The 26,858-nt window shown below is 40.6% G+C and overlaps 1 protein-coding gene across 2 annotated transcripts in view; it reads right to left on the minus strand.

Annotated features, from left to right (window-relative positions):
• The window catches only part of LOC126293413 (pre-mRNA-processing factor 40 homolog A-like), a 150,117-nt gene that overhangs the window by 36,621 nt on the left and 86,638 nt on the right, over nt 1-26,858 (minus strand). For both annotated transcript variants that reach the window (XM_049986636.1, XM_049986637.1), the window contains exons 11-13: nt 14,691-14,803; nt 11,989-12,096; nt 6,920-7,114 (exon numbers count right to left, since the gene is read on the minus strand). In XM_049986636.1, the coding sequence (XP_049842593.1) occupies nt 6,920-7,114; nt 11,989-12,096; nt 14,691-14,803 (416 nt within the window). The remainder of the gene's footprint in view (nt 1-6,919; nt 7,115-11,988; nt 12,097-14,690; nt 14,804-26,858) is intronic.

Here is a 26,858-nt window from a genome sequence, read left to right on the forward strand (position 1 = left end):
CATTGCCAACTGATGAGTAGTCCCACCTGGCACTTCGTTGCAGATTATAGGCAACACAAGCAGATTCCAAATGAAGAAAGAATGATAGGAAGGAAAATAAGATCAAACAAAAAAAAAAATATGACAATGAAAGTGATGTGAATTTAGAAAAATAAAAAAATGTAGCAGCATTTGACAAGATTCGAACCTTTGACATTGTACACGTCACATCAGGTTTATATGCTACCCATTATACTACATCAATACACTGAAAAACGCTGTTTTATTTATGACTCTGGTGTTACAGTTGCAACAATTAATTGAGAGCCTTCATATAGTGACATGTAAAGTGCATCTAATGTAAGCCAATCTTTGTGATTATAATGATTGTATAAAGTGATGCTGAATCGCATCCTGTACGGAATGATCCAGTAGTTTTTGATTAGTGCTACATCTACACATATATTCCGCTAGCCACCAAGTGGTGCGTGGCGGAGCGCACTATTTGCGGCTTGGGGCACACCTGATGTTACGCTTGTTTCTGTTGAAGTCTCCCCATTCAGGATGACATACTGCTCTCTGTCTGTTAGAAAACTTTCTATCCAACCACATATGTCACTGGATAGACCGTAAGCGCGCACTTTTTGGACCAAGCGACAGTGCGGAACTGAGGCAAACACCTTTCGAAAGTCAAGGAATATGGCATCAACCTGGGAGCTGGTATCTAGAGCCTGTTGTATATCATGCACAAAGAGGGCCAACTGTGTCTCGCATGACCACTGTGTCCTAAAATCGTGCTGGTTGCTGCAGATGAGCTTCTCAGAGTCTAGAAAGGTCATTATGTCTGAACACAAAATATGTTCCATGGTTCTACAAACTGATGTCAGTGAAGTTGGCAGGTAATTATGTGCATCCAATTTTCTACTCTTTTTATAGATTTCTATGACCTGGGCCTTCTTACAGTCCCGTGGAACTTTTTGCTGTTCCAATGATCTCTGATAGATGATGGATAAGAATGGTGCTTTTGTTGCATAGTCAACATAAAAATCTTACGTGGCTACCATCTGGGCCAGATGCGTTCCTGGTGTCTAAGGATCTTAACTCTTTTACAATCCTAGATACACTATAACACTATGTCAGCCATCCTTGTGTTTGTTCGATAATTGAAATGGGGAATGGTGCTGCAATCCTCTACCATAAACGAGTTTTTGAAAGCTAGGTAGAATTTCGGACTTCTGTTTATCATCATCCATTACATTACCCATACCGTCAACTAAAGAAGGTATTTAATTATTTGTAGCGTTCATAGATTATACGTAAGACCAAAATTTATGGGATTATTTTTAGAATCTACAGATAAAATATTGCTTTCAAATTCATTAAAAGAATGTCTCATTGACCTTTTCACAGCTGCTTTCATTTCGCATAGTTTCTGTTTGTCAGCAGGGTGGTGACTATGTTTAAAACGACTGTGCAAACTTCTTAATATGTTTGTTGAACTAAGGTGGAACCTTTCCCTCCCTTACATTTCTGCTAGGCACATATTTCTCTAGCATGTGGTGGACAATATCTTTAAATTCCAAGCAAAGATGCTCAATATCTTTGGGTCCATTGGTGAATGCTTGGAGCTGACTATGAGGATATTCATTGTCCCATGGTGAGTGCTTGGAGCTGACTATGAGGATATTCATTAATGACACTTTTATTTCCTTTCCCAAACAAGAGAACTCTTCACTGCCCGTCCGCCCCCCCCTCCCCACCTCCACCACTTTTCCTTTTTTGCAAATTCCACTGACATAGAAGCCACAATGACATTATGGTCACTGTCACTAATATCTTCTTCTAGATTAACTTCCTCAAAAAGATAAAGTCTCTTTGTCACCAAGATATCTAACATGTTCACACCTTCAGTTGGTTTTCTAACCAATTGCTCAAGGTTGTATGTTGAGACCGCTCTTAAAATAACTTCACACGAGTCTTTGCTTCTGCCCCCTGTGATAAACATGTAATTTTCCCAATCAATGGATGCCACATTAAAGCCTCCACCTATAACTAATGGATAGTTTGGATATTTATTTCCTACGTACTCAAGACTTTCCCTGAAACATTCTGCGACATTTGTTGCCAATGCTGGTTGTCTATAATAACATTCTAATACAAAGGTCACTCCTTGTCTGATTGACAGCTTTATCCAGACTATTTCACAGTCCGACCCAGTATCGATCTCAACTGTGTTTAAACAGCTTTTAACTGCAATGAACACACCACCTCCCATAGCATCTGTCCTATCCTTCCTAAATATTGTCCAATCCGAGTTCAAAATTTCACTGCTATTGATGTCTGTTATCAACCAGCTTTCGGTACTTAATACAATATTGGCATTACTACTGTTTATTTCAAAGAGTAACTCAGGGATCTTGCTACAGACACTTCGACAATTTACTAACATGAGATTTAGCATATTTAAATCATTTGGAATGACCTTTTTATGAGAACTAACAATTTTTACAGTTGGCACACACACATCAGTGTCATGAACTGGTAATTTTTCAGGCCAATGGTTCGTTTCCCGTGGGAGGAACCTAATCTAGAAAACCCCCATGTGCATGCCACAAGTACTGTGATACTCATGTAGCTGCTTTCTGTGTGCAGTGCACCCCTGATCTATCGAGGGGCTTCCTACAACCTTCTGCCCCATAGTGTAGCTCGAGGAATCTACAACCACCTTCGTCACAGAGTCGACGTAGCCTCTGATTTAGATTCTTCACTTGGCTCCAAACCAGAGGACCCCAGTCCAGTCTGGGTACGATGCTGCACTCTGATTGGAGGAACCAGTTACAAAGCGTGAAGAGTCAACTATCAAGTAATTTTAATCTGACTATAGCCAGTATTGGAAATCTTGCAACTGCTACATCACTACTTAAGTACCATCATCATGCTGAACAAATAAATGAAACAAGTAATTTTAGCAAAACTGCCTAAAATATAGTAAACAAAAAATATGAAAATGGAGAGTACCCAGGTAGCACTGAAAGGAGAAAATGGAATGTTGGCAAATGAGCCATGGACAGTACGTCAAACCTTCATACGAGGGTTGCCCATAAACTAATGCACCGCATTTTTTTCCTCAGCTGAAAACAATGCTACGAATGCAAAACGTGACGTATGTTGTTATTTGAAATATCTTCAGTGAGCGCACCATGTTTCCGTCACTTCCGACAGACAGCGTAGCTGTAGGACAGACTCAAAATAGCGTCTGCACATGTACATTACAAGCAACGTGCCGTCATTGAATTTCTCACTGCAGAGAAAGAAACTGCGGGGAATATTCACAAATGCTTGTGCAAAGTCTATGGAGCATCTGCTGTCAACAGAAGTACAGTTAGTCACTGGGCACGGAGGTCAGCAGAAGGCGGTTTGGCGGAGCTCCACAATTTGCAGTGGTCAGGGAGACCCTATACGGCTGTCACACCTGACATGTTGCTGTGAGCTGATGTTGTCATTCGCGAGGACAGATGCATTACGACTTGGCAGTTGGAGCTCCATATGTCGATCAGCAAAGAAAGTGTAGATGCAATTATCCACTTTCTTGGATATTCAAAAGAGTGTGAAAGATGTGTCCTGCAGTGTCTAACGGTGGATCACAAATCATCCAGAAAAAACATTTGTCTTGATTTATTGCAACGTTTTGAAGCTGAGGGGGAGTCCTTCTTGTCCCAGATTGTGACAGATGAAACCTGGTCCCGAAACAAAACCACAGTTGATCGAATGGCGGTATTCCCGCTCCCCAGAGAAGAAAAAACTCTAAGCAACTACTTACGCCGATGAGGTCATGATCTCCTTGTTTTGGGACTGTGAAGGTGTGATTCTCATTGACAGATGCCAAGAGGTGGTACCATGAATTCAGAAGCACGTGTCAGCACATTAACAAAACTCAAGATGTGTTCCGGTGACTTTGGCACCACAGAAACCCAGCAGAAGTTTTACTGCAACACGATAATACTTGGCTCCACACAAGTCTGATGACTGCTGAACACATCCCAAAACAGGGGTGGGCAGTGTTACCCCATCCACCCTACAGCCCTGACCTAGGCCCCTCTGACTTCAACTTGTTTGGGCCATTAAACGATGCCTTTCGTGGAAGACATTTTGAGGTTGATGAGGAGATGATTCAACACAGTGAAGCACTGACTCCACCACCAGGACGAGGATTGTTACCAACAGGGCGCAAACGCCCTCGTTTTGCGTTGGAGGAAGGCTATAAAACGGGATGGAGATTATGTGGAAAAATAGGGCATGTAGATAAAACACCATTCTTTCATGTGTGTAATTCTCATTACGTTCAATAAACAATTGTTGAAGAAAAAAATGTGGTGCATTACTTTCTGGGCAATCCTTGTAGAACATTTCAGTAATGCGTGCATAGAGAAGAAACTGATGAATGAGCACCACAATTAACAAACTCAGTTAAAATGAGTAATTCATTTGTGCTAAAGAGAGTACAGAATGCGAGGCAATGAAAATAATCTCAAAACTCAAAAACATCTAGTTTCTAGAATGACACACTTACATTACTTAAAGAATGCAGAAATGAATTAGTAAACCCACCAACACATTTACTAAACAATTCAACTGATCAGGGGACTTTTCTGAAATTTCAACAATTGCAGAGATAAGACTAGTGTGCAGTCAGAAACCTTATTACAGCACGCACTTCACATTTCGCGGCATTTTCAATTAACGCTGACATTTCAAACTGTCACAGTAACTCGACGGAGTACAGCACGAACCTCTTACCATCACGGCAGGATGCCGACTGAGTGGCGGAATGCCATGACACCAAGATGGCCGCGCTAGCCCCGCCCCTAACGGACACAAACAAAAACATAATGTACTTTGTGGATAGCCCTCGTATGTTCTCGAAACTTTAACAAAATCCCGTACCAAGCTACTGAGCGTCTCTCTTGCAGTCTTCCACTGGAGTATATCTATCGTCTCCGTAATGCTTTCGTGATTACTAAATGATCCTGTAACAAAGCGCGCTACTCTTTGTTGATCTCTATCTCTTCTATCAACCCTATCTGGTACGGATCCCACACTGGTGAGCAATATTCGAGCAGTGGGTGAACAGGTGTACTGTAACCTACTTCCTTTGTATTCTGATTGCATTTCCTTAAGAACCTTCCAATGAATCTCAGTCTGGCATCTGCTTTACCGACAATTAATTTTATATGAACATTCCATTTTCAATCACTCCTAATGCCTACTCCAAGATAATTCCAAGATAATTTATGGAATTAACTGCTTCCAGTTGCTGACCTGCTCTATTGTAGCTAAATGATAAAGGATCTTCCTTTCTACATATTTGCAGCACATTACACTTGTCTACAGTGAGATTCAATTGCCATTTCCTGCACCAGTCAATTCGTTGTAGATTCTCCTGCCTTTCAGTACAATTTTCCATTGTTACAACCTCTCGATATACTACAGCATCATCCACAAAAAGCCTCAGTGAGCTTACAATATTATCCACAAGGTCATTTATGTATATTGTGAGGGGGAGGGGGGGGGGGGATGTGGGTTTGAGAGAGAGAGAGAGAGAGAGAGAGAGAGAGAGAGAGAGAGAGAGAGAGAGAGAGAGAGAGAGAGGGGGGGAGAGAGAGAGAGAGAGATTGATTGATTGATTTTCATGTGTCAGGTTTTGGCCTTGAAGTGCTGCTGGAGGTCTTGTTGGACTTCTGGGATAAGAACACAGACATAAGGTTTGTTCGCACAGTTGTCGGAAAGCTGGCGGAGCCCCTGGCCACACAGTCACTGTAATTCATAACCAAATGGTTCACATGGCTCTGAGCACTATGGGATTTAACATCTGAGGTCATCTGTCCCCTAGAACTTAGAGCTACTTAACCCTAACTAACCTAAGGGCATCACACACATCCATGCCCGAAGCAGGATTCGAACCTGCGACCGTAGCGGTCGTGCGGTTCCAGACTGAAGCACCTAGAACCGCTCGACCACAGCGACTGGCAATTCATAACCACTGTGGTGGAGCTTTCGTCTGTAGAAGGCTAAGGATAAGGTCTAGATTAACTGGAGTGTGGGGGGAGGGAGTGTGGAGTGTGGGGGGAGGGAGTGTGGAGTGTGGGGGGAGGGAGTGTGGAGTGTGGGGGGGAGGGAGTGTGGAGTGTGGGGGGGAGGGAGTGTGGAGTGTGGGGGGTGAGGGAGTGTGGAGTGTGGGGTGAGGGAGTGTGGAGTGTGGGGTGAGGGAGTGTGGAGTGTGGGGTGAGGGAGTGTGGAGTGTGGGGTGAGGGAGTGTGGAGTGTGGGGTGAGGGAGTGTGGAGTGTGGGGTGAGGGAGTGTGGAGTGTGGGGTGAGGGAGTGTGGAGTGTGGGGTGAGGGAGTGTGGAGTGTGGGGTGAGGGAGTGTGGAGTGTGGGGTGAGGGAGTGTGGAGTGTGGGGTGAGGGAGTGTGGAGTGTGGGGTGAGGGAGTGTGGAGTGTGGGGTGAGGGAGTGTGGAGTGTGGGGGGAGGGAGTGTGGAGTGTGGGGGGAGGGAGTGTGGAGTGTGGGGGGAGGGAGTGTGGAGTGTGGGGGGAGGGAGTGTGGAGTGTGGGGGGGAGGGAGTGTGGAGTGTGGGGGGGAGGGAGTGTGGAGTGTGGGGGGAGGGAGTGTGGAGTGCGGAGGGCAGAGTGGAGTGGAGTGGAGGGAGGGAGGGAGGGATAATTTCGAAATCTTGAATTGTTTGCGAGATTTGACATTGTTCTGACTACACGATTTGCAATGCATGTGGACGTTAATGGGAACATTGCGTGTGACTGTTCTTCACACACAAAACCCAATAACGTGAGAACAAAATGAAATATCCTTCTGCCCTCAATTTTACATAAAATTTTAATATCTTATGTACATTTCACTCACTGAGAGAGAGAGAATGTACCTTACCTTAAAGATGCGGACTCTTTCAGATTCCAAGCCAACTGCCTCAAATTCAGGCAAACCTTCCATTTTGGAGCGGATCTCATCCCACGGCAGTGTGTGGTCCACATTACAGGTACTCAGCAAGTTTTTGAAGCTGGCTGCCAGCTTCTTAAGGCGGCGTGTCTCCTCCTTCAGCCGCTCCTTTTCCCGAGCCTCAGCCTGTAAGAAGGGAGATGTGCTTATGTATAAATCCGTCATTAGTTTCAGATGCCAGCCTATGTTCCCTAGCATTTATTCTGACATGTGAGATCTACCGTTTTCATGACCTGGTAAGTTAATTTTAATTTGGAAAGGTGAGGAATGCTCTTCCTGTTGCCACAATCATCAGTTAAAATAAGGAAAGGAAGTCTTAAATTGTCTCATCTGCCTGGAGCTTGTTAACTATGTTCTATGTTATCATATTTTAATTGTATCATATTTTCTGAGGTAGAGGTTTGGAACAAGCCCACAATGACCACAGAAACCCACCTAAAAACCACATTCTGACTTGTCAGTGTAACAAACTAATGATCGTTAAGTATTGTGTGAATCTGATCTAGGTATCATCCATCTCACCTCATTAAGAAATGTGTCACCCTAAAAGATCCATATCATCTCAATTTCTACATCAGCATGATCCATTTCTTTAAAAAAAATTATTATTCTTGTGCCTGATACAATTGTTATGTTTTCATCAGGCACAACTTTCAAAAGAGGAAAACTGATGTTTGCTCTTGTGTTTATATGTTGAGGCCTGAAGCAGTTTTGCTAGACCAGTCAACTACTGATTCTCCCACCATTAGCTGTTTCATACAAATGGCCTTGATGTCAGATGTTCTAGTTTCTGATTTAGTCAGTACAATAATTCTCTCTCTTCAATTAAATATCAGAGGTAGACAACTTTATGCTCAGGCTACTTGTCATTCGCTGCACAGAAAGTCATCACATACAGGCAGGACAAAAAAAAGGAGGTGGGGGTACCTAACCTGGACAACACAAGCACATTTTACATTTCAAAAATGGTTGTGTGTTTACATAGGAGCAAAAATTGATTGTGGAGGGGGGAATCCAGCAGCTAGAACCTAATTGCCAGAATTGGTATTGCAGTGTTCACATTACCACCCCAACACAATATTGTGGAAGTGGTTTACAAAATCTGGTTTTGGGAGAATCATGTAAATGTAGCGAATGAACTGTACACATCCCAAAATAGCAGGCCAACTGAAGCATGTAAAAAGTCACAAACGGAAATCTAACAATATGAAGTATACAATATTTAGGGACAGGAGCTGCTATCTGTATAATAAGAACTAGAATGGTACAAGAGAAGCCATCTTGGTTATGCTTATTTGTGATCCAAAACGTGTAAATGACAGGTCTTCATTTATTATGCTAATGAGGATAAATATATTTTTTGTCTATGGAAGCCTGTGGCAACTGTAGATGCAATGAGATTGACTTTGTTGACAGAGGCATAATCTCATCTCTGCTAGCACTGCCAAAGTAAAGTCCTTGAAAGTATTATTTAAGTTCTGGAAGCAGACGAAAATCTGATGGGACCAAGTCAGGACAGTATGGAAGATGCTCAATGAAAGGGAACCAAGTTCTTCAAGTTTTGCAAATGTTGCGGCACTCGTGCATGATTTGGCGCTGTCATTCTGAAGGAGAGTGCTCCATGCATGGATAAACTCTTCAAATTCGTGGTTTCAGTTTTTCACACAAACCGACAGTTACGTAACACACTGCCACATTACACGCTACAATTCGGAGCCCTCTAGTGGTGGTGAGTAGCAACTTGCAGTGAAGCAGTGAAGTCAAACAAGAAATATGCATGACATGTAAACCTCAACTAATATGAAGAACAGAATAAAAAATTTGGAAGTATTTTTTTTTTTTCAGCATGCCCTCGTGAACATCTGTAGTAATTTGGCACTCTGGTGCCTTTTCAAAATAACATTCTGTTAAAATTTGTGGAATCGTAGCCAGTCAATACCACAGAGAGAGGCAATCGTTCCAGGTACAACAGTTGGCACTAGAAGTTACGCTGTTTTCTGACAGCCACAGCAGCAGCTATCAGTGCCGCCCAACCACTTGTCGCACAAGTGCCCTTTCTTTCTTTCTTTCTTTGTGCCACATCCTGAGCTGAGGCTCCACCGACACCACGATCACATGGATAAGAGGCACTATAAAAGAGTACTTCATATAAACACCTTATATTTATTTATATTTTTATAGTTCAACTTATACTGGCTTTGCCAGGGATTTGAATTTGGATTTTCACAAGGACACTCTGTACCACATTTGAGTATGATACAACATTTCTCTCAGAGATTGTGTTCTCTCACTCCTTTGATTTCTGCCTCATAACCCACACTCCCTCCTGACAGGACAAGAGTACCTTTGGCCATGAGATTTTACTGAGTCACTTCAGAACTGAAGGGGATTTACTAGCAGTATAATGAAAATGGGAAAATCTGGACCTTTTTTAATTAAAAGTGTGCAATTTGATCTCAGAGGATAAAGACAAAGAGGGACGAATAGCATCTTTTCAGTTAGATACCTAAGGTCTATGCTCATATATTAGCCATTATGGGACAGGCTACTCATCTGTTGCATGTGGCATGTTTACCAACAAAAAGAGTTTTAAGTTCTGATTGACAGAAAATTAACAAAAGTGGGTCAAATCTTTTAGTCTATCATATTTTCAAGATGTCTAGTGTAAAGTGTCTTGCATTTTCACACAGTATTTCACTGTCTTGGAACTGCCTTTGACAGTAAATAATTTTTCTGATTATCAAAGAACATCTGAAAGGGTTACTTCAGCTGCTACCAGAGGTTTTGATATCTTCCGAGTATGCACATATTAATCAAGTACAGTGTGTGTGTGTGGGGGGGGGGATCTGAATTATTTTTTTAAATCCATATATTTTCAAATTGTTTGTGAAACAACTTTATCCCCTCCAAAATACTCTCCATTACAGATGATCAATACATTTCTCCCACTGCTGCTTCAATTGTTCAAAACATTTTTTGTAGTTATCTTTAGAAATGGCTGACAGCTCTTTCCTCATTATTTTCTTGACTTCTTCAAAATTGTCAAATTAGTGGTCCTTTTGTGCCGCTTTCCACATGTGGAAATAAAAAATAGTTGCTCGGAGCCAGATTAGATGAGTAAGATGTATGGGGCAGCAGAACCATGCCATTTTTAGCAAAAAAACTGTCTAACAGAGATGGCTGTGTGTGCAGGTGCGTTGTCATGTGGGAGAACCAGTCTCCTGCCTGTCACAAATCGGGCCTTTTTTGATTACCACTGTTATGCAATCTTGTTAAAATGTCTCAATAAAAGGTTTTGACTGACATGCTCAATAAAAGGTTTTGACTGACGAGTCTGACCTGGGAGGAACAAGCCCTGAATGAACTATGCCCCTGGCATCAAAAAAGCAAATCAGTATTGTTTTGATGTTGGATTTGACTTGACAACATTTTTTTTGGAAGAGGTGGTGATGACATCTTCCACTGTCTTGACTGCTGCTTTGTTTCTGGGTTTGTAACCAAAGCACCATGACCCGTCACCAGTAATGACCACTGACAGAAAATTTGGATCAGTTTCAAACTGTTGTTTCAAAGCACGACTTGTTTCAAATTGATGTTCCTTTTGATTGTCAGTCAGAAACTGAGGAGGAACAAACTTTTTCACTGCCAAATCTTCTATTAAAATTCACTGAACTGAGCTCCAAGATAAACCACTAATCTCTGATAATTGATCAATTGTTTATGGAGGCTGTGTGAGCACAAGCTCTCAAACTTCAATATTTTTGTCAATTCGGGCAGTTGACGGGATGTCCTGAACGTGGTTTGTCATCGGTTGACATGTCGCCATTTTTAAATCAAGCAAACCACTTGCACACTAGAGTTTTTCCCATAATGTCATTTTGGTACGCTGTTTTCAACATTAAAACAGTTTCAGCAGCACTTTTACTGAGTAGAAAACAAAATTAACAAAATTTCACAACTGCATGTTATCCACTTAAACTTGCCATCATAAAAAACTAAATAAGAACAAAACAGCACTAGCAAAAACCATCACTTTAAATGAACAGAACAAGCCAGGTTGACAACTTGGGTGGCACTGAACTGGCAATGAGTTGCGCTATACACGCCTAGTGACAGAATCCCCTCGTACCTCCTGTCTGTTGAGAAGCTAATTGTGCTTCCCTGCATTAGCTGCAGCAGAATCATTTATTGACATTACTGGGAAAGAAAGCACAGAAAGCACTACATCATATGGGTATAAAGAAATCTGTTCAATTATGATTATCTTCATACGATATATCTAAGGCTTCAAGTCCTACTACAGGTCACGTGGCTTAGTCATATGGAGACATTGATTGCTCAATTGAACTATAAAAATATAAATAAATATAAGGTGTTTATATGAAGTACTCTTTTATAGTGCCCAGAACACTAACAGTATTTTTGTGCTTATGTCTCGTACTCTACGTTGAGAAACACACTACTACTGTGATGTCAGCAGTATATTATATACCACAATACCAGATGTATGACAATCTTTAACATCTCAAGGCACGAACTGGGAACACTTCGCAAACTGAGAATCTTTATGAATTATGACTCGCTGAAAGCACATGCAATTTGAAAATTTTGAAAAATCACTGCAAAACTTGCTGTTGGACAATTCCATTGCACAATGTAAAAATAGTTCTGTTATATGCACAATATTGACATTGGTTTTAAAGAGTGTAACTGTGCTAATTGACTTTCCTATACTATATGTGGATATGATTAAGCCATATTTCATCCAGTGACATTTACATCTCTTCTTTGGCAAGGGTCTAACTTCACAAGTGACAAATGACAGTGCGAAGTAACCAGTTTTATCTCTATTAGTTTTGAAAGCTCTCATAATGTTTTCTGTCCACCTTCTCTCAACCTAATGAATTATCTGCCTGATAGCAGCAGTATCTGCATGTGACTGTTTATGAGATGTGAAACATGTCACCTACATCAAATAACTAGTGAATACAGTACTATACCTTTTCGAGGAATGCATTGAAGGTGAGTTTGACATTTCCTGCATCCAGATTGGCCGACCTTCGGTCTTCACAAACCACTGTTGCAAAGTCTTCAAATGATGTGTTCACCTGAAAGAGACATGTTTCATACTCACCATCTTTCAGTTCAAACAATGTAAGATGAAATACTGCAGTTTAGGTAACAGCTGTTGAAACTGAAATAGCAGGCAATTACGTAAGTAAGTAAGTAAGTAAGTGCTTTGTGCCAGGAAATGCTTTGTGAGCACTAAGAGGATATCCTGAGACTGTGTGTGTGTGTGTGTGTGTGTGTGTGTGTGTGTGTGTGTGTGTGTGTACGTACACTTAACTGAGACAACAAGAATCACAGACAGACATCAAATGATCATTCTAATGCTATGAGTAAATAATAAGCACTCACTGCATTGAGGAAATATTGGCTATCACACAGGCACAAAGACAAGTATTTAAACATTCTAACTCAGCTTTTGTTGGTAAAATCCATGACATTGTCTTTCCTTACATCAATAAAGTTCTTTCATGGAAGAAATCCGAAATGATTGTGCCACGACAGCCCAAGACTAGTAGTGATCCAAATCTGCCAGATGTCTCATACTGGAGTAAAATTTATCATGACAAATTTGGCAATGGTCTTTATCATAGTGACATATTTCCTGCAGTCAATTGTAATAATGACATAATGAAACACCATTGCCGTTGGCCATTATCCTGTAGTGTCCTATACTGAAATCACATGTTCTTAAACACACTTTCTGATGATTCAATTACAATTTGATGAACAAAATTAAGAAATATAAACTTACATGGAGGGATATTTTGTTTTAATTTTTAGTATTGTACACATTATGCAGCGGTTGTTATACAAGTCTGGTCCGTAAGTTCACACCATTTATAATAAAAACTACATGTTACCCATGGCTGTGCTTGCGTATCAGTAGTACTGTCACAGCCACTTCATTACCCAATGCAAGATGATGTGGCACGTGCAGTACCACTGCCGAGCAATGCGTGTGGAGGGTGTGGGCAGGAGCACCCATCTAAGCATTCTGCTACTGAAATCGCTAATGTAGACATTATGCAACAGTAGCCCATACTACTCCTCGGGTTCACACTACCTCCAAATTTCATCAAAATTGGTTCAGCAGTTTCGTTGTGATAACGTTCGTGTGTTACTTTCGCATTTAATAATATTAGTATGGAAATATGGATTAAACACATTGAGGATTGTATAAGCATTGTATTCATCACGTTGAATCATATTATGCAGAACATACCAATCAATATAAGGATTTTCATAAATATGACACAGTTCAGATATCAACAGTTTTTACAAAGAGTAAATGTATTTCTGTATATCTCCTTATAGATAAAATTTTAAATCACTTTTTTGTCCAATTTTGATGAAATAAAGCCTGTGTGTCACCCCGAGCTATGCTTGACTTGCCCATGTAGTAGTTTTGGAGATTAGAGTGTTCAAATAAACAGACTGATTTGACAGCTTTACAGTTTTATTGTTAGTATAGATTAGTGGTAATGCTTGCTGATTGTCTGCTGCACCATTTTAAGCTGGCAGTGCTGAGCTAAGAGTTGTGTAATTTTTAGTTTTGTAAAGGCTATCCTTCAGAAGGAAATTTTCTTCAGTAATGGTTTATGCCAAAATAGTCTACCTCCTTCATCGGGACTATTGTAAATATGCAATAACGTGTCTTACAGAAGAGAGCACTTCTACAGGAACAGCCAATTTTCTTGAAATTCTATTTTTTCTTTTCCTTATCATAAACTGATTTCGTACAATGTTAACTGACACCAATAAATAAAAATCTCCTACATATTCCTCTTATTTAATAGCTTTAGCAGAAAGATAGTGTCAATTGTCTGTCTTGTCCTGTTCTCAACTTTGTGTTTGTTATCACTGAGGGCAACAATAAGTGGTTGTTGTTTCACGGATAAACATTTCCCATGGCAGACAATTAAATAGAATAGCCATTCTATAAATATGCTGTTGGACAGGCACAGTTCATCTACAATTTCTGATGTTGCATGGTGCACCTTCGCTATGTAAAATGTAGTTGCTCTACAGCAGGAACACACGATTCTGCTTTTAGCTTTAAAAATAGCTGATATAATCTAGCAATCTTTTGTACACAGAAATTCATAATCTCAAGTAATACAAAAGTAATATACCCAGTGATTATACTTTTTAATGCAAGGTCTGCAAATTAAGTGTCATGGTTACTTTATCTCAAATCATCAACTATGTGGAGTAACCAGAAGACAGGTTCATTTTGAAATATCAATGTCTGTGATGTAATTAGTTGTTTTAGACAAATCATTTTCTCAAAATCATTTGAGAAAGAATTAATTCCTCCGCAGACTTAATTCTGTGACAGCACTTTGGAAATCGTGGCTAGCAACGAGTACTAGACAGATGGGAGGCCAAAGATGCCACAGACTATGTAAGGAGCCATCCCAGCATTTACCTGACTTAATTTACAAGGGCCAGATGGGAATTTGAACACTACTCTTCCCCAAAAAGAGGCCACAATCATTTAGAACCACAATGACCTAAAATGCAAAATGTGTATCTCAAACAATATTAGTAAAATTAACTATGTGCATAACTAACAAATTTAATAATTTAACAAACAATTCACTGACAGCTGAAGACCATTACATTTACTTACCTGCACTTCAAAGCCTTTTTCCTTCAATATTTCCTTTATTATCTTCTTCTCATCATGGAACCTTGATTTGAGGTCCTCAACATAAAACTTGAAGAGATCAAGGGGTGTGGAACCTACAGAAAACATGTAACACTTTAGTCTATATACATATAAATAAAATTGTGTGTGTGTGTGTGTGTGTGTGTGTGTGTGTGTGTGTGTGTGTGTGTGTGTGTGTGAGGTGGGGCAATTTCAACCAAATTTTAGAAAGCCATGTGGATTACTAATTTGCACTTGGTGCCATAACAAGAAATATTGTAGATATTCAAGTCTGGTGTTAATATTAAAATTTATTTGCACAAGACTGCAATCTGTAGTTACACTTACAAAAAATAAGCAAATTAAATATCTTGGGACAATCTTCTATAAAAATGAGGACCATGTTCCAATTTTTATAAACTTACTATGCAATGCAGTTAGGTCTTTATAAAATTTCAAAGTGTTGAAAAGGCTGACAACTTGTTCTAAATGTCCAGAAATGAAAACTGTGGACTTCACAAAGGAGCAAAAGTAATATTCTACGATTACAACATCCATGAGTCACAGGTGAGGCAGTCCCTTCGTACAAATACTTGCATATAACAATGTAATAGTTCGTATGGATATGAAATGAGATGATCACACATGCTCAGTTGTGGGAACAGCAGCTGGCCGTCTTTGGTTCCTTAGCAGGGATACTGGTAAAATGGAATCAGTCTACAAGGGAGACCACCTCTAAGTCCTAATTGTTCCAGTGTGAAAGATCGATTAAAAATTGGATTAACAAGGGACAGTGAATGAAAAATAAAGAAGAACGGCACAAGTGGTCACAGGTTTGTTTGACATATGAAGAAGCATCACAAATTTATTGAAAAACCTTAATTGGCAGAAGTTTTTAAGGTAGATGCCAATTATGTTGAGAAAACTTACAAATTTTTGAGATCCAGTATTAAGTGAGGAATATAGAAATCTTCATTCTACTATGCATCACTCCTGCAGGAACCATGAAGACAAGATTAGACTACATCGCATATGGAAATGTAAGCAATCATTCTTCTAACACTCTGTACGAGAAAAACTGCAACATGTGAGGGAAAACACTAACATGTGGTACCATGCGAAGTACTGTCTGCCATGCACTTAACAGTGGTTTACAGACCATGTACCGTATTTACTCGAATCTAAGCCGCACTTTTTTTCCGGTTTTTGTAATCCAAAAATCCGCACGCGGCTTAGAATTGAGTGCAAAGTAAACAGAAGTTCTGAAAAATGTTGGTAGGTGCCACCACAACTAACGTCTGCCGTTGAATGTATGTAGTGCTACACAGGCATACTTCGCAGGCAGCCAAAACCTCTGCGTCAGTAAAAAGAAAAGGGTCGAAGACAAGCTTTTTTCTCCGCCCCGAGTCTCAACCACTGCATTTTCATACCTTATCCAATGAAGTAAATACAAATTCGGTATTGTTCATCTTTGAATGTAGAAGTCTTTCAATGTACTACGAAAATCCAACTGGCAAGACTATATTAAAAACAAAGATTCCAAGACTTACCAAGCGGGAAAGCGCCGGCAGACAGGCACATGAACAAAACACACAAACACACACACAGAATTACGAGCTTTCGCAACTGGCAGTTGCTTCGTCAGGAAAGAGGGAAGGAGAGGGAAAAATGAAAGGATGTGGGTTTTAAGGGAGAGGGTAAGGAGTCATTCCAATCCCGGGAGCGGAAAGACTTCCCTTAGGGGAAAAAAAGGACAGGTGTACACTCACACACACACACACACACACACACACACACACACACACACACACACATATATCCATCCGCACATACACAGACACAGACTTCCCCTAAGGGAAGTCTTTCCGCTCCCGGGATTGGAATGACTCCTTACCCTCTCCCTTAAAACCCACATCCTTTCATTTTTCCCTCTCCTTCCCTCTTTCCTGACGAAGCAACTGCCAGTTGCGAAAGCTCGTAATTCTGTGTGTGTGTTTGTGTGTTTTGTTCATGTGCCTGTCTGCCGGCGCTTTCCCGCTTGGTAAGTCTTGGAATCTTTGTTTTTAATATATTTTTCCCATGTGGAAGTTTCTTTCTGTTTTATTTACATCGTCATTAATTTGAACCCAACTGGCAAGACTGTTTGGGATGTTTGTCTGTCAACATAGCTAACTCTACATTCTGAATTTTTTCCTACCTGTGACAAGAGATGGTTGCTTAGGAACTTTTATGAATTGTGAAGCAGTATTGTCTTCACCATAAGAATAATACGAATGTAAACATTTTGCCACATATTCTTTCGTGTTTGCTGCTATCTCATTTAAATCCTGTCTTCCTAATAAACTACAAAACTAGAGTGAGATAACAGCAAACGCGGAAAAATATACATATCATGTCGTGTTTATATTTATATTATTCTTATGCCGAATAGTGATACAGTCAGAAATGAAGCATGGCAACTGATAAGATTTTAAAATCTAAGATGACTAATTTCTGTGCACAATGTAATGTACTAAATAGGCATCTGCAAAGATTTTCAAACGGATAAATATTTTCACTAAACTCTCATTTAGATCATCATCTCTCATACGCAGTGTATTATTTGGTTCTTGTTGATCATTATCAAAGAAAGTAGCAGTGTAAGTAACAACAAAAAGCAGTCTATTGCCATTGTTTCGCTAATGACATGATACCTCTCTTTTCGTTTAATTTTAAGCAGCGGTAGCGCACACAAAAGCAAGCCATGCCACAAGTGGCGACAGGTCATAAACACTCCTTATCGGAATGCAACAAACAATGGATCACACAGTACAATAATGTTTTTTCAGCTTAGAGTGACGTAAAAACCTATAACAAAGAGAACGGCACTTATCAGATCAAAGAAAAATAAGCAATCACTTCAAACCAGCCAAAGCACGTGAAAAAGGAAGGGTAGCCGTATAAATACGGACGAAGCGCCTGACGCATAGCAATGCCTACCTGGTAAAGCTTAACTGCTAAGCTTACGAATCGAACCAAACTACTGTAGCTGTATCGTCACTCATTCAACCTAAATTGTGTCTCAGATTACACTGGACCAACTTTGTTTCGATTTGGAGGTGCGGTCTAAAACTTCTCTCTCCCTTGAATTTTGAGTCTCAAATTTCAGGTGCGGCTTAGATTCGGGAAATTTTTTTTCCTTGATTTCGAGTCTCATTTTTCAGGAGCGGCTTAGATTAGAGTAAATACGGTCCAGAAAACCACCAGATACTCCATAAAAGGTCTTATAGAAGATCTTTGAGAAAGTTATTTTACTTATTATACTTCCGGAAGCATGACATTAATCAATCACACCAAGAAACCTGAGAGATCACATCATTTTCTTGCATAATACTGGCCTAATATAAGACTGGGCAATGCCAGATGATCAGCTAGTAAGGACACACTTCTCACTTACAAACGTACAAGATTGAGCTTCAGCAAATGCTAGTTTCCATTTTTACATTAACAGAACTATCCGAGTTTAAGAAAATTTTGTTCAGAACATTACAGACGAAAATGCTAAACAGAACCAAATTCCTTGGTTCCCCTCAAAACTACACAGGCATTACAATACACTTCTCAGACGTGTTTCCCTTACATTCATAAGTCAACTTACACTGATGATCGAAAATACAGGACCACTGCTCACTGTGAGATTGAATGCTGTCTAGTGGTGTTGCAGGCACGACACAGTAAGGGATGTCTGCAAGTGGAGCAGAGACAAATGGAGAATCACTCTAGCAACAAGTATGGGCAGCAAATGGGAAAACCCACTGACGTATGCAACTCTATAAATGGGCAGATTGCTATGGTTCAAAGCCTCAGAACGAAGAACTTTGAAACAGCAAAGGTGGTCATATGTTCACATTCTACTGTTGTGAACATCTGTGGTAGTTGATGAAACTGTCAAAGAAGTCTGGGATATGAGGCACATCCATTTTGTAAATACTGAGAGGCATCATTCTATGGCAGATCTGGTGAAAGTACATTTATGGCACAAGTTCAAGTGTTCTGGAGTACACTGTTCGTGCACAATGCTCAAGATGAAGCTATGTAGACACAAAAGCATCAACAGTTACAGTTACAGTGTCCATGGTATCTCTGAGACGACTGTGGATCAATGGAAATGTGTCACCTAGCCAAATGACTCTTGTTCCTCGCTACACCAGGTTGATTGATGGTGTTGTCCACATGTGCTGTCATCCTGCAGAGCAGCTGCTAGAAACGTGCACTGCACCACAGATGAGATCTTACGATAGTGGGACTGTATTATGCTACGGGGGACATTTACTTCTGTTTCCACAGGACCTGTGGTAGTAATGTAATGCACCGTGACAGCTGTGGACTGTGTGAACATATCTGCAGATCATCTGCATTCCTTCAAGCTCGAAGTCGTGCTCAATGGAAATACCGAGTGGTTCTAATTACGGTCTATAATTATCGTATGGCAGTGAAACTTGGCATATACACTAACGTGTTAATGCGGAACCAATTTACACTGAAAAATTTCCAACTGTGGTCACCAGGTGGAAACCTAACACTGTACACTGTTCATGTGATGGTGAGATATCCACCACAGAGTGCAGTGAATACACTGAACTGCTGAATGGTGTTGTGCACAAAGAAGCCATTCCATTCACTTTAGATGACTCCGTGGTGTGGATTTACAAGAGCCTTTATTCTCGGTCCGTAGTCCTTCGAAGAAAATCCATCCAGAAGGCGTGTCAAGTATACTGTGACGTCTGCACATTATCAAGACCTCCTTGTACAGCATGTGATTCCTGCTTTGGAAGAGTGAACTGTGTGGAAACCACTGTTTTCACATGAGATGGGGCAACAGCTCATGTCACTCGTCCAGTCAATGGTCTGCTAAATGCAACCTTCCACAAAGGTGTTATCTCCAGAGTTTTCCACATGCAACGTCTGCAAGACTACCGGATCTGAATCCGTGCGACTTTTGGCTCTGGGGTTATCTAAAGGAATGCGTTTACCAGGGACACTTTCGGTCTATACCTGATCTGAACACCAATATACAGGAACGGCTTGCTCAAATTCCACTGGAACTGCTGAAAGCAATTGTTGATTACGTCATTTTATGGATGCAGTATCTTGTCGATGCCTCCACTGCTCATACTGAAGCAATCAATAATAAAATCAACATTACGCCTTTTTCACTTGCTTCACTCTTTCTACCTGCAGCCTGTTCCTAACACATATGGAAACACTTCTGTACGTCTTTATTTGCATTCACAGAACCAGATTTGCACCTGGTGGCCAAAATTTGAGATTTTTTTTTTTTCCCCAGCATAAATCGATTCTATTTTTTCACTGCCATACAATAATTACAGCCCACACTGGACCCCTGTGAGTAGTGCACTTTAATTATAACCACACAGCAGCATCTTCCAACAAGAGGACTCTCGATATCACAAGGCCAGAATCATGTTATAGTGGTTTAAACAGAATGATAGTGAACTCACATTGACGTCTTGGGCATCAAGTTTGCCTGATATGAAGCTGATGATACACATGTGTGGTGCTAATGAGCACCAACTCTGCACCCAGAAACCACTGGCCCATAATTTAGAGAACTGCATGACCTGCACTTAGACATCCAATGCCACATACATAAAGAAATATGTCAAGAACTTACTGACTCTGTAACACTAAGAATCAGTGCTGTATTGCATTCCAAAGATGGACTACTGCAGTATTAAGCTGCTGGTTATAATACTATGGCTAATCAGTGTAAGTTACACACACACACACACACACACACACACACACACACACACACACACACACACACAAAGGACATGAGCTCGATTTATGAGAATATTTTGTATTCAACAGTTTGGCATTTCATCAACCAAAGTTATACAAGTTTTAGAGTCATCCCCTTTGTTAGTTCCTACTTTTTTTTAAAAAAAAAAAAAAAAAAAAAAAAAAAAAAACTGAAAACCGATATTGCATTCCCATACATCAGGGCCATGTGCGGGGATGATCAGCCTTGCTGAATGTTTCCCCCAGTACCACGTCACTCTGCCTCATCACTTGGAGGGGCGAGGGGGAAACTGCAAAAGTGCTGCATTTAAAAGGCAATACAGTCAAAATGCTTACGACTTGGTTTCACATTTCACATTGCCCAACAACATACATCACAAACAAGACACACTTTCAGTGTTATTCAATTATTTTTTGGTACACTGAAGACATAATATAATTTTTATATGGTGCAAACTGCCCGCATATGTACACACAGACAGTTTCAGATTTTCTCACTGAAGCTGCCATGTAATCGTGACTGACTTAGTTTCACAACTGGAAAAAGGCATTCACGCAAATATGTTGATTGAAATATTGTAGCACTTTTACAACCTCATAATGAAGATGTGGAAATGCTATCTGAGGAAAGCAATGTAGACATCCTGGACAGTTTTAATGTAAAAGGATTTGTCTTTAAAATGGGAATTATCCTTCAAATCAATCAGTTCCATCTCCACATGAACAGGGGTGCTTCCAACTCAAATGGAAAATGGTCTCGAAAACAGATGGAAGACTGATGGTCTTCCCAAAATGTTTAGGAAACAATTCTTTCAAGACTGCAATTAATTCTTCAAGCTTCCCGTTTTCTTCAACAGCAGTGAGCTTGGGGAACTGCACTGTGTTTGTCCAAATGTGTCCCTGCTATAATAAGATTTTCTTTTAAAAACTCTCTGTTCATTCAATCAAAAAACGTTGCAACAGACAGTGGAATAAGTGAAATAATGCATGTAACTTCATAAATGTTACTATTCAACCACCAATTTCTTCTCGGGCTGCATACCTATATTTAGCACAGAGTGCTTGTCAACATACTGAACAATGAATCCTGTCTGTCGACTGTTGTAATTGTTCTCTCTTTTATTATCAACTAAATCTTTAAATTCTTTCTGCACAGTATTTTACTTCATTTACATCTACTTCTACATACATACTCCGCTATCCACCATACGGTGTGTGGCGGAGGGTACACCTTGTACCACAACTACCCTCTTCTCTCCCTTTTCCACTCCCAAACAGAACGAGGGAAAAATGACTGCCTATATGCCTCTGTACGAACCCTAATCTCTCTTATCTTTGTGGTCTTTCCGCAAAATATAAGTTAGCGGCAGTAAAATTGTACTGCAGTCAGCCTCAAATGCTGGTTCTCTAAATTTCCTCATTAGCGATTCACGAAAAGAACGCCTCATTTCCTCCAGAGACTCCCACCCAAGTTCCTGAAGCATTTCTGTAACACTTGCGTGATGATCAAACCTACCAGTAACAAATCTATCAGCCCGCCTCTGAATTGCTTCTATGTCCTTCCTCAATCCGACCTGATAGGGATCCCAAACACTCGAGCAGTACTCAAGAATAGGTCGTGTTAGTGTTTTATAGGCGATCTCCTTTACATATGAACCACATCTTCCCAAAATTCTACCAATGAACCGAAGACGACTATCCACCTTTCCCACAATTGACATTACATGCTTGTCCCACTTCATATCGCTCTGCAATGTTACGCCCAAATATTTAATCGAAGTAACTGTGTCAAGCGCTATACTACTAATGGAGTATTCAAACATTACAAGATTCTCTTTCCTATTAATCTGCATTAATTTACATTTATCTACATTTAGAGTTAGCTTCCATTCTTTACACCAATCACAAATCCTGTCCAAATCATCTTGTATCCTCCTACAGTCACTTAACGACGACACCTTCCTGTACACCATAGCATTATCAGCAAACAGCCGCACATTGCTATCCACCCTATCCAAAAGATCATTTATGTAGATAGAAAACAATAGCAGACCTACCACACTTCCCTGGGGCACTCCAGATGATACCCTCACCTCCAATGAACACTCACCATCGAGGACAACGTACTAGGTTCTATTGCTTAAGAAGTCTTCGAGCCACTCACATATTTGGGAACCAATCTCATATGCTCGTACCTTAGTTAGGAGTCTGCAGTGGGGCACCGAGTCAAACGCTTTCCGGAAGTCAAGAAATATTGCATCCGTCTGATGCCCTTCATCCATGGTTCGCAACATATCATGAGAAAAATGGTAGAGTTGCGTTTTGCAGGAGCGATGCTTTCTAAAGCCGTGCTGATGCATGGACAGCAACTTCTCTGTCTCAAGGAAATTCATTATATTCGAACTGAGAATACGTTCAAGAATCCTGCAACAAACCGATGTTAAGGATGTTGGTCTGTAATTTTGAGGATTCATCCTTCTACCCTTCTTATAAACAGGCGTCACCTGCGCTTTTTTCCAGTCGCTCGGGACTTTATGTTGGGCAAGAGATTCGTGATAAATGCAAGCTAAGTAAGGAGCCAATGCAGTAGAGTACTCTCTGTAAAACCGAATTGGAATCTCATCAGGACCTGGTGATTTATTTATTTTCAACCTATTCAGCTGCTTCACAACCCCAGGGATGTCTATCACTATGTCCTCAATACGGCAATCTCTATGAGACTCAAACAGCTGTATGTTTGTACGATCCTCCTCCGTGAAAGATTTCTTAAATGCTAAATTTAAAATTTCAGCTTTCGTTTTGCTGTCTTCCGTTGCCAGGCCAGACTGACCAGTGAGTGACTGGACGGAAGCCTTCGACCCGCTTACCGATTTTACAAGAGACCAGAATTTCCTTGGGTTTTCAGCAAGATCTTTTGCTAAGGTATGACAGTGGTAGAGGTTGTATGCTTCGCGCAACGCTCTTTTTACTGCAGCACAAATCTCTACTAACTTTTGCCTCTTGTCTTTCTTGTATCGCGAGTGCAACTGTCTTTTCTTCCTGAACATGCTCCGAATTGCGCTGTTAAACCACGGTGGGTCTTTCCGTCCGTAACCCACTTTTTCGGCACATACTTGCCCAATGTGTGATTTACAATGTGTTTAAAATTTGCCCATAATTCTTCCAATGTCCATCATACTGGAGTAAATGAAGTCAACTGGGATGCTAACAACTGCTTATCTGCTCTTTCTTGACCGACTTTTTAACTTTCGTAACCATAGTCGTAATGACAACGTCACGATCACTAATCCCTGTCTCAACACTGACACAGTCGATGAGGTCTGGTCTGTTCGTGGCTACCAGATCTAAAATACTTATATTACACGTTGGCTGTTGATTTATCAAGTCAAGACAGTTTTCGGATAATGTGTTCATAAGTAATTCACATGACGGCTTGTCTGTAACACCTGTAATGAATCCATAGACATCCCAGTGGTAGGTTGAAGTCGCCTCCGACTAATATAGCATGATCCGGGTACTTGTGCGATACAGAGTGTAGACACCCTTTGAATGATTCTAGAACTGCCGCGGTGGAACCTGGTGGCCGGTAATAACACCCAACAATTAACTTTATTTCTACTAGCCCTGTTAAATGTGTCCAGATAACTTCACAATCACATTCTACTTTGACCTCAGTAGACACAATATTTTTGTCAACTGCAATGAAGACACCACCACCTACAGTGTCTAATCTGTTTTTCCGATATACGTTCCAAGCCTCACTAAATATTTCATAACTTCCTACATCAGGGTTCAGCCAGGTCTCAGTCCCGAGAATAATTTGCGCGCCACATGCTTCCTGGAGGGCAGTAAATTCAGGAATTTTATTCCGAACACTCTGAAAATTTACTGCTAATATCTTGATAGCTGAAGTGTTTACACTGAGCGCATCCTGATTTTCCTGCCTGCACATCAAATGGTGAGTGTTCATCAGGACACCTCGTACTACTGCCTAGCCTAAAAAAAACCCACGTGTACGCCACAAGTACTCTGCTACCCAAGTAGCCACTTCCTTTTTGTAGTGCACCCCTGACCTATCTAGGGGCGTCCTACAATTCCCCACCCAAAACCACAAGTCTAGAAATCTGCAGCCAAGACCGTCACAGAGTAGACGAAGCCTCTGGGCAAGACCCTCCACTCGCTCCAAAACGAACTACCCCCCCTGGGAACGATGCTGCAAATAGAGAGCTTTGCTTGCACCCCACATGCAAGGCCAGCGGTCTTCACCAAATCCGCCAGCCTCCTGTACGAACAGAGGATTGCCTCAGAACCCAAGCGACAGGCATCACTGGTGCCAACGTGAACAACTACTTGCAGATGACTGCACCCTGTACGCTCGATAGCCGCAGGGAAGGCTGCCTCCACATCTCGGATGAGGCCTCCCGGCAGACAAATCGAGTGCACGTTGGATTTCTTTCCAGCCCTGTACGCTATTTCCCTAAGGGGCTCCATCACCCACCTAACGTTGGAGCTCCCAATAACCAGCAAGCCTTTGCCCCCGTGTGCCTGCTCGGGCCCTGCTGAAAGAGCGGCCATCTGCCCACCGACAGGATGAACAGGCGAGGCCAGCCTCCACATTGACCCTCCGCCTCGAGCGACGCAAACACGTTGCACTCTGCCACTCACCCCGAGGTGAGGGCAGCCCCAATGCGCCGGGTACACTAGAAGGTTCCTCGGCAACCCAGTAAGCGGACGCAGCAAGCGACACCTGGGGTGTCTCAAGCGACGCGCCAGACCCTCCACCGTCGCTACACCTCGAGACAGCAGCCTGAAGGCGGCTGACCGAGGCCAACAGCAAGCTCAGCTGCTCGCGAACTGCAGCTAGTTCCTCCTGCACCCGCACACATCACGGACACATCCTATCCATCCTACTGCTAATATCTGGATGTATATAAGTGCGACAAATAGAACAGCAATATGCGACTGCACAGCTGCGTCACCAGCACCAGATTGAGCTGCGATATATGAAGAATTACTTACGAACTTGCAATGTCATTTCATAGCAAATTTGCAGCATCTGTCAATTATGTAACTGCATAATAGATCAAGAGAATTCTCACACCTCTGTTTCTGTATTATGGAACCTGAAGCATATAATATGTCACAGCAGGGCATTACGCAGAGAATTAATAGAGAGTATGGTGCTTGATATTTTGATTTTTTTTTTTAATTTTTAGATGCTTCTTTCAGCTTTATTGCCCTGAACAGCACATCTGCAAACAATTACATGTATTTATATTTTACATAATTTAGAGAAGTTTTTTTTTTTTACCTTGGAAATTGTACTCACATCCTAATGTTTTAAATGGACATATGTCAACTTTTATTAAATCATTGCTACTGTCAATAGTTGTAGTATTTTTTCAGTAACATTTTAAAGTTGTCTGATGATTTGATATTGCATGTGTATCATAACTCATTTTTATTATTTACAAAGTTGTGGAAATTCAGGTTTGACAGTCAATTGTTTTACCCACAGATATTTCTGTTCCTGCAGATTGTATATCTATGGAACTGTTGTTGGTGTGTTTTGGTTATCAGTTATCCCTACACAAAATTTCAATGATTTATTTATAAAACTGTGTGCATTTGAAATTGGGTTGTTCATTTGGTATTGCATGGGGATAATCCTTAGTGTGTATGTATATTTCAAATTCCTTCAAAATTTTTAAAAATGGATTTTTCATATTTTGCACAGGGTCTGCAGTGCATTTTCAGTGCTGTCAACTTTGTGTTTTTTTCTTTCTGAGAACACACAAAAGAAACAAACAACAACCAATACACCTTCTTTACACACCTCAAAAATGACGAACATGAAGTTGAAACATAGAAAACACATTGCGAACCCTGAACAAAATCCCAAAACGTCCAATCAAAAATATTTTGGAGGAATCTGAAGTATAAACATACACAAGGGTTAGCCTCATGATATACTAAACAGTCAAACCAATCCCAGCCACATACAGTTTAAAAAAAATTTTTTTTTAAATAATTAATTTCAATTTTATATAGGAATAATGGGTAGCCAAAACACCAGAGATTACAAACACATCAATATATTTGAGTAAACAACTAGCTGCCAAAATTTTAATTCCTTCAACTGTCAAAATAGTAATGGAACATATTATATGTGCAACATCATATCATTGAAACACTTTAAAATGTTACTGAAAAAACATAACATCCAACGGCTACACAGCAGCAACAGTTTACTCATAGTTGACAAACACATCTGTTTACTTCTGAATGTGAATACAACATTCAGTTTAAAAAATCTTTATAAATTATATACTATGTAAAATATAA

This window comes from Schistocerca gregaria, chromosome 10 (genome assembly GCF_023897955.1).
Source record: "Schistocerca gregaria isolate iqSchGreg1 chromosome 10, iqSchGreg1.2, whole genome shotgun sequence".
Classification (NCBI taxonomy): domain Eukaryota; kingdom Metazoa; phylum Arthropoda; class Insecta; order Orthoptera; family Acrididae; genus Schistocerca; species Schistocerca gregaria.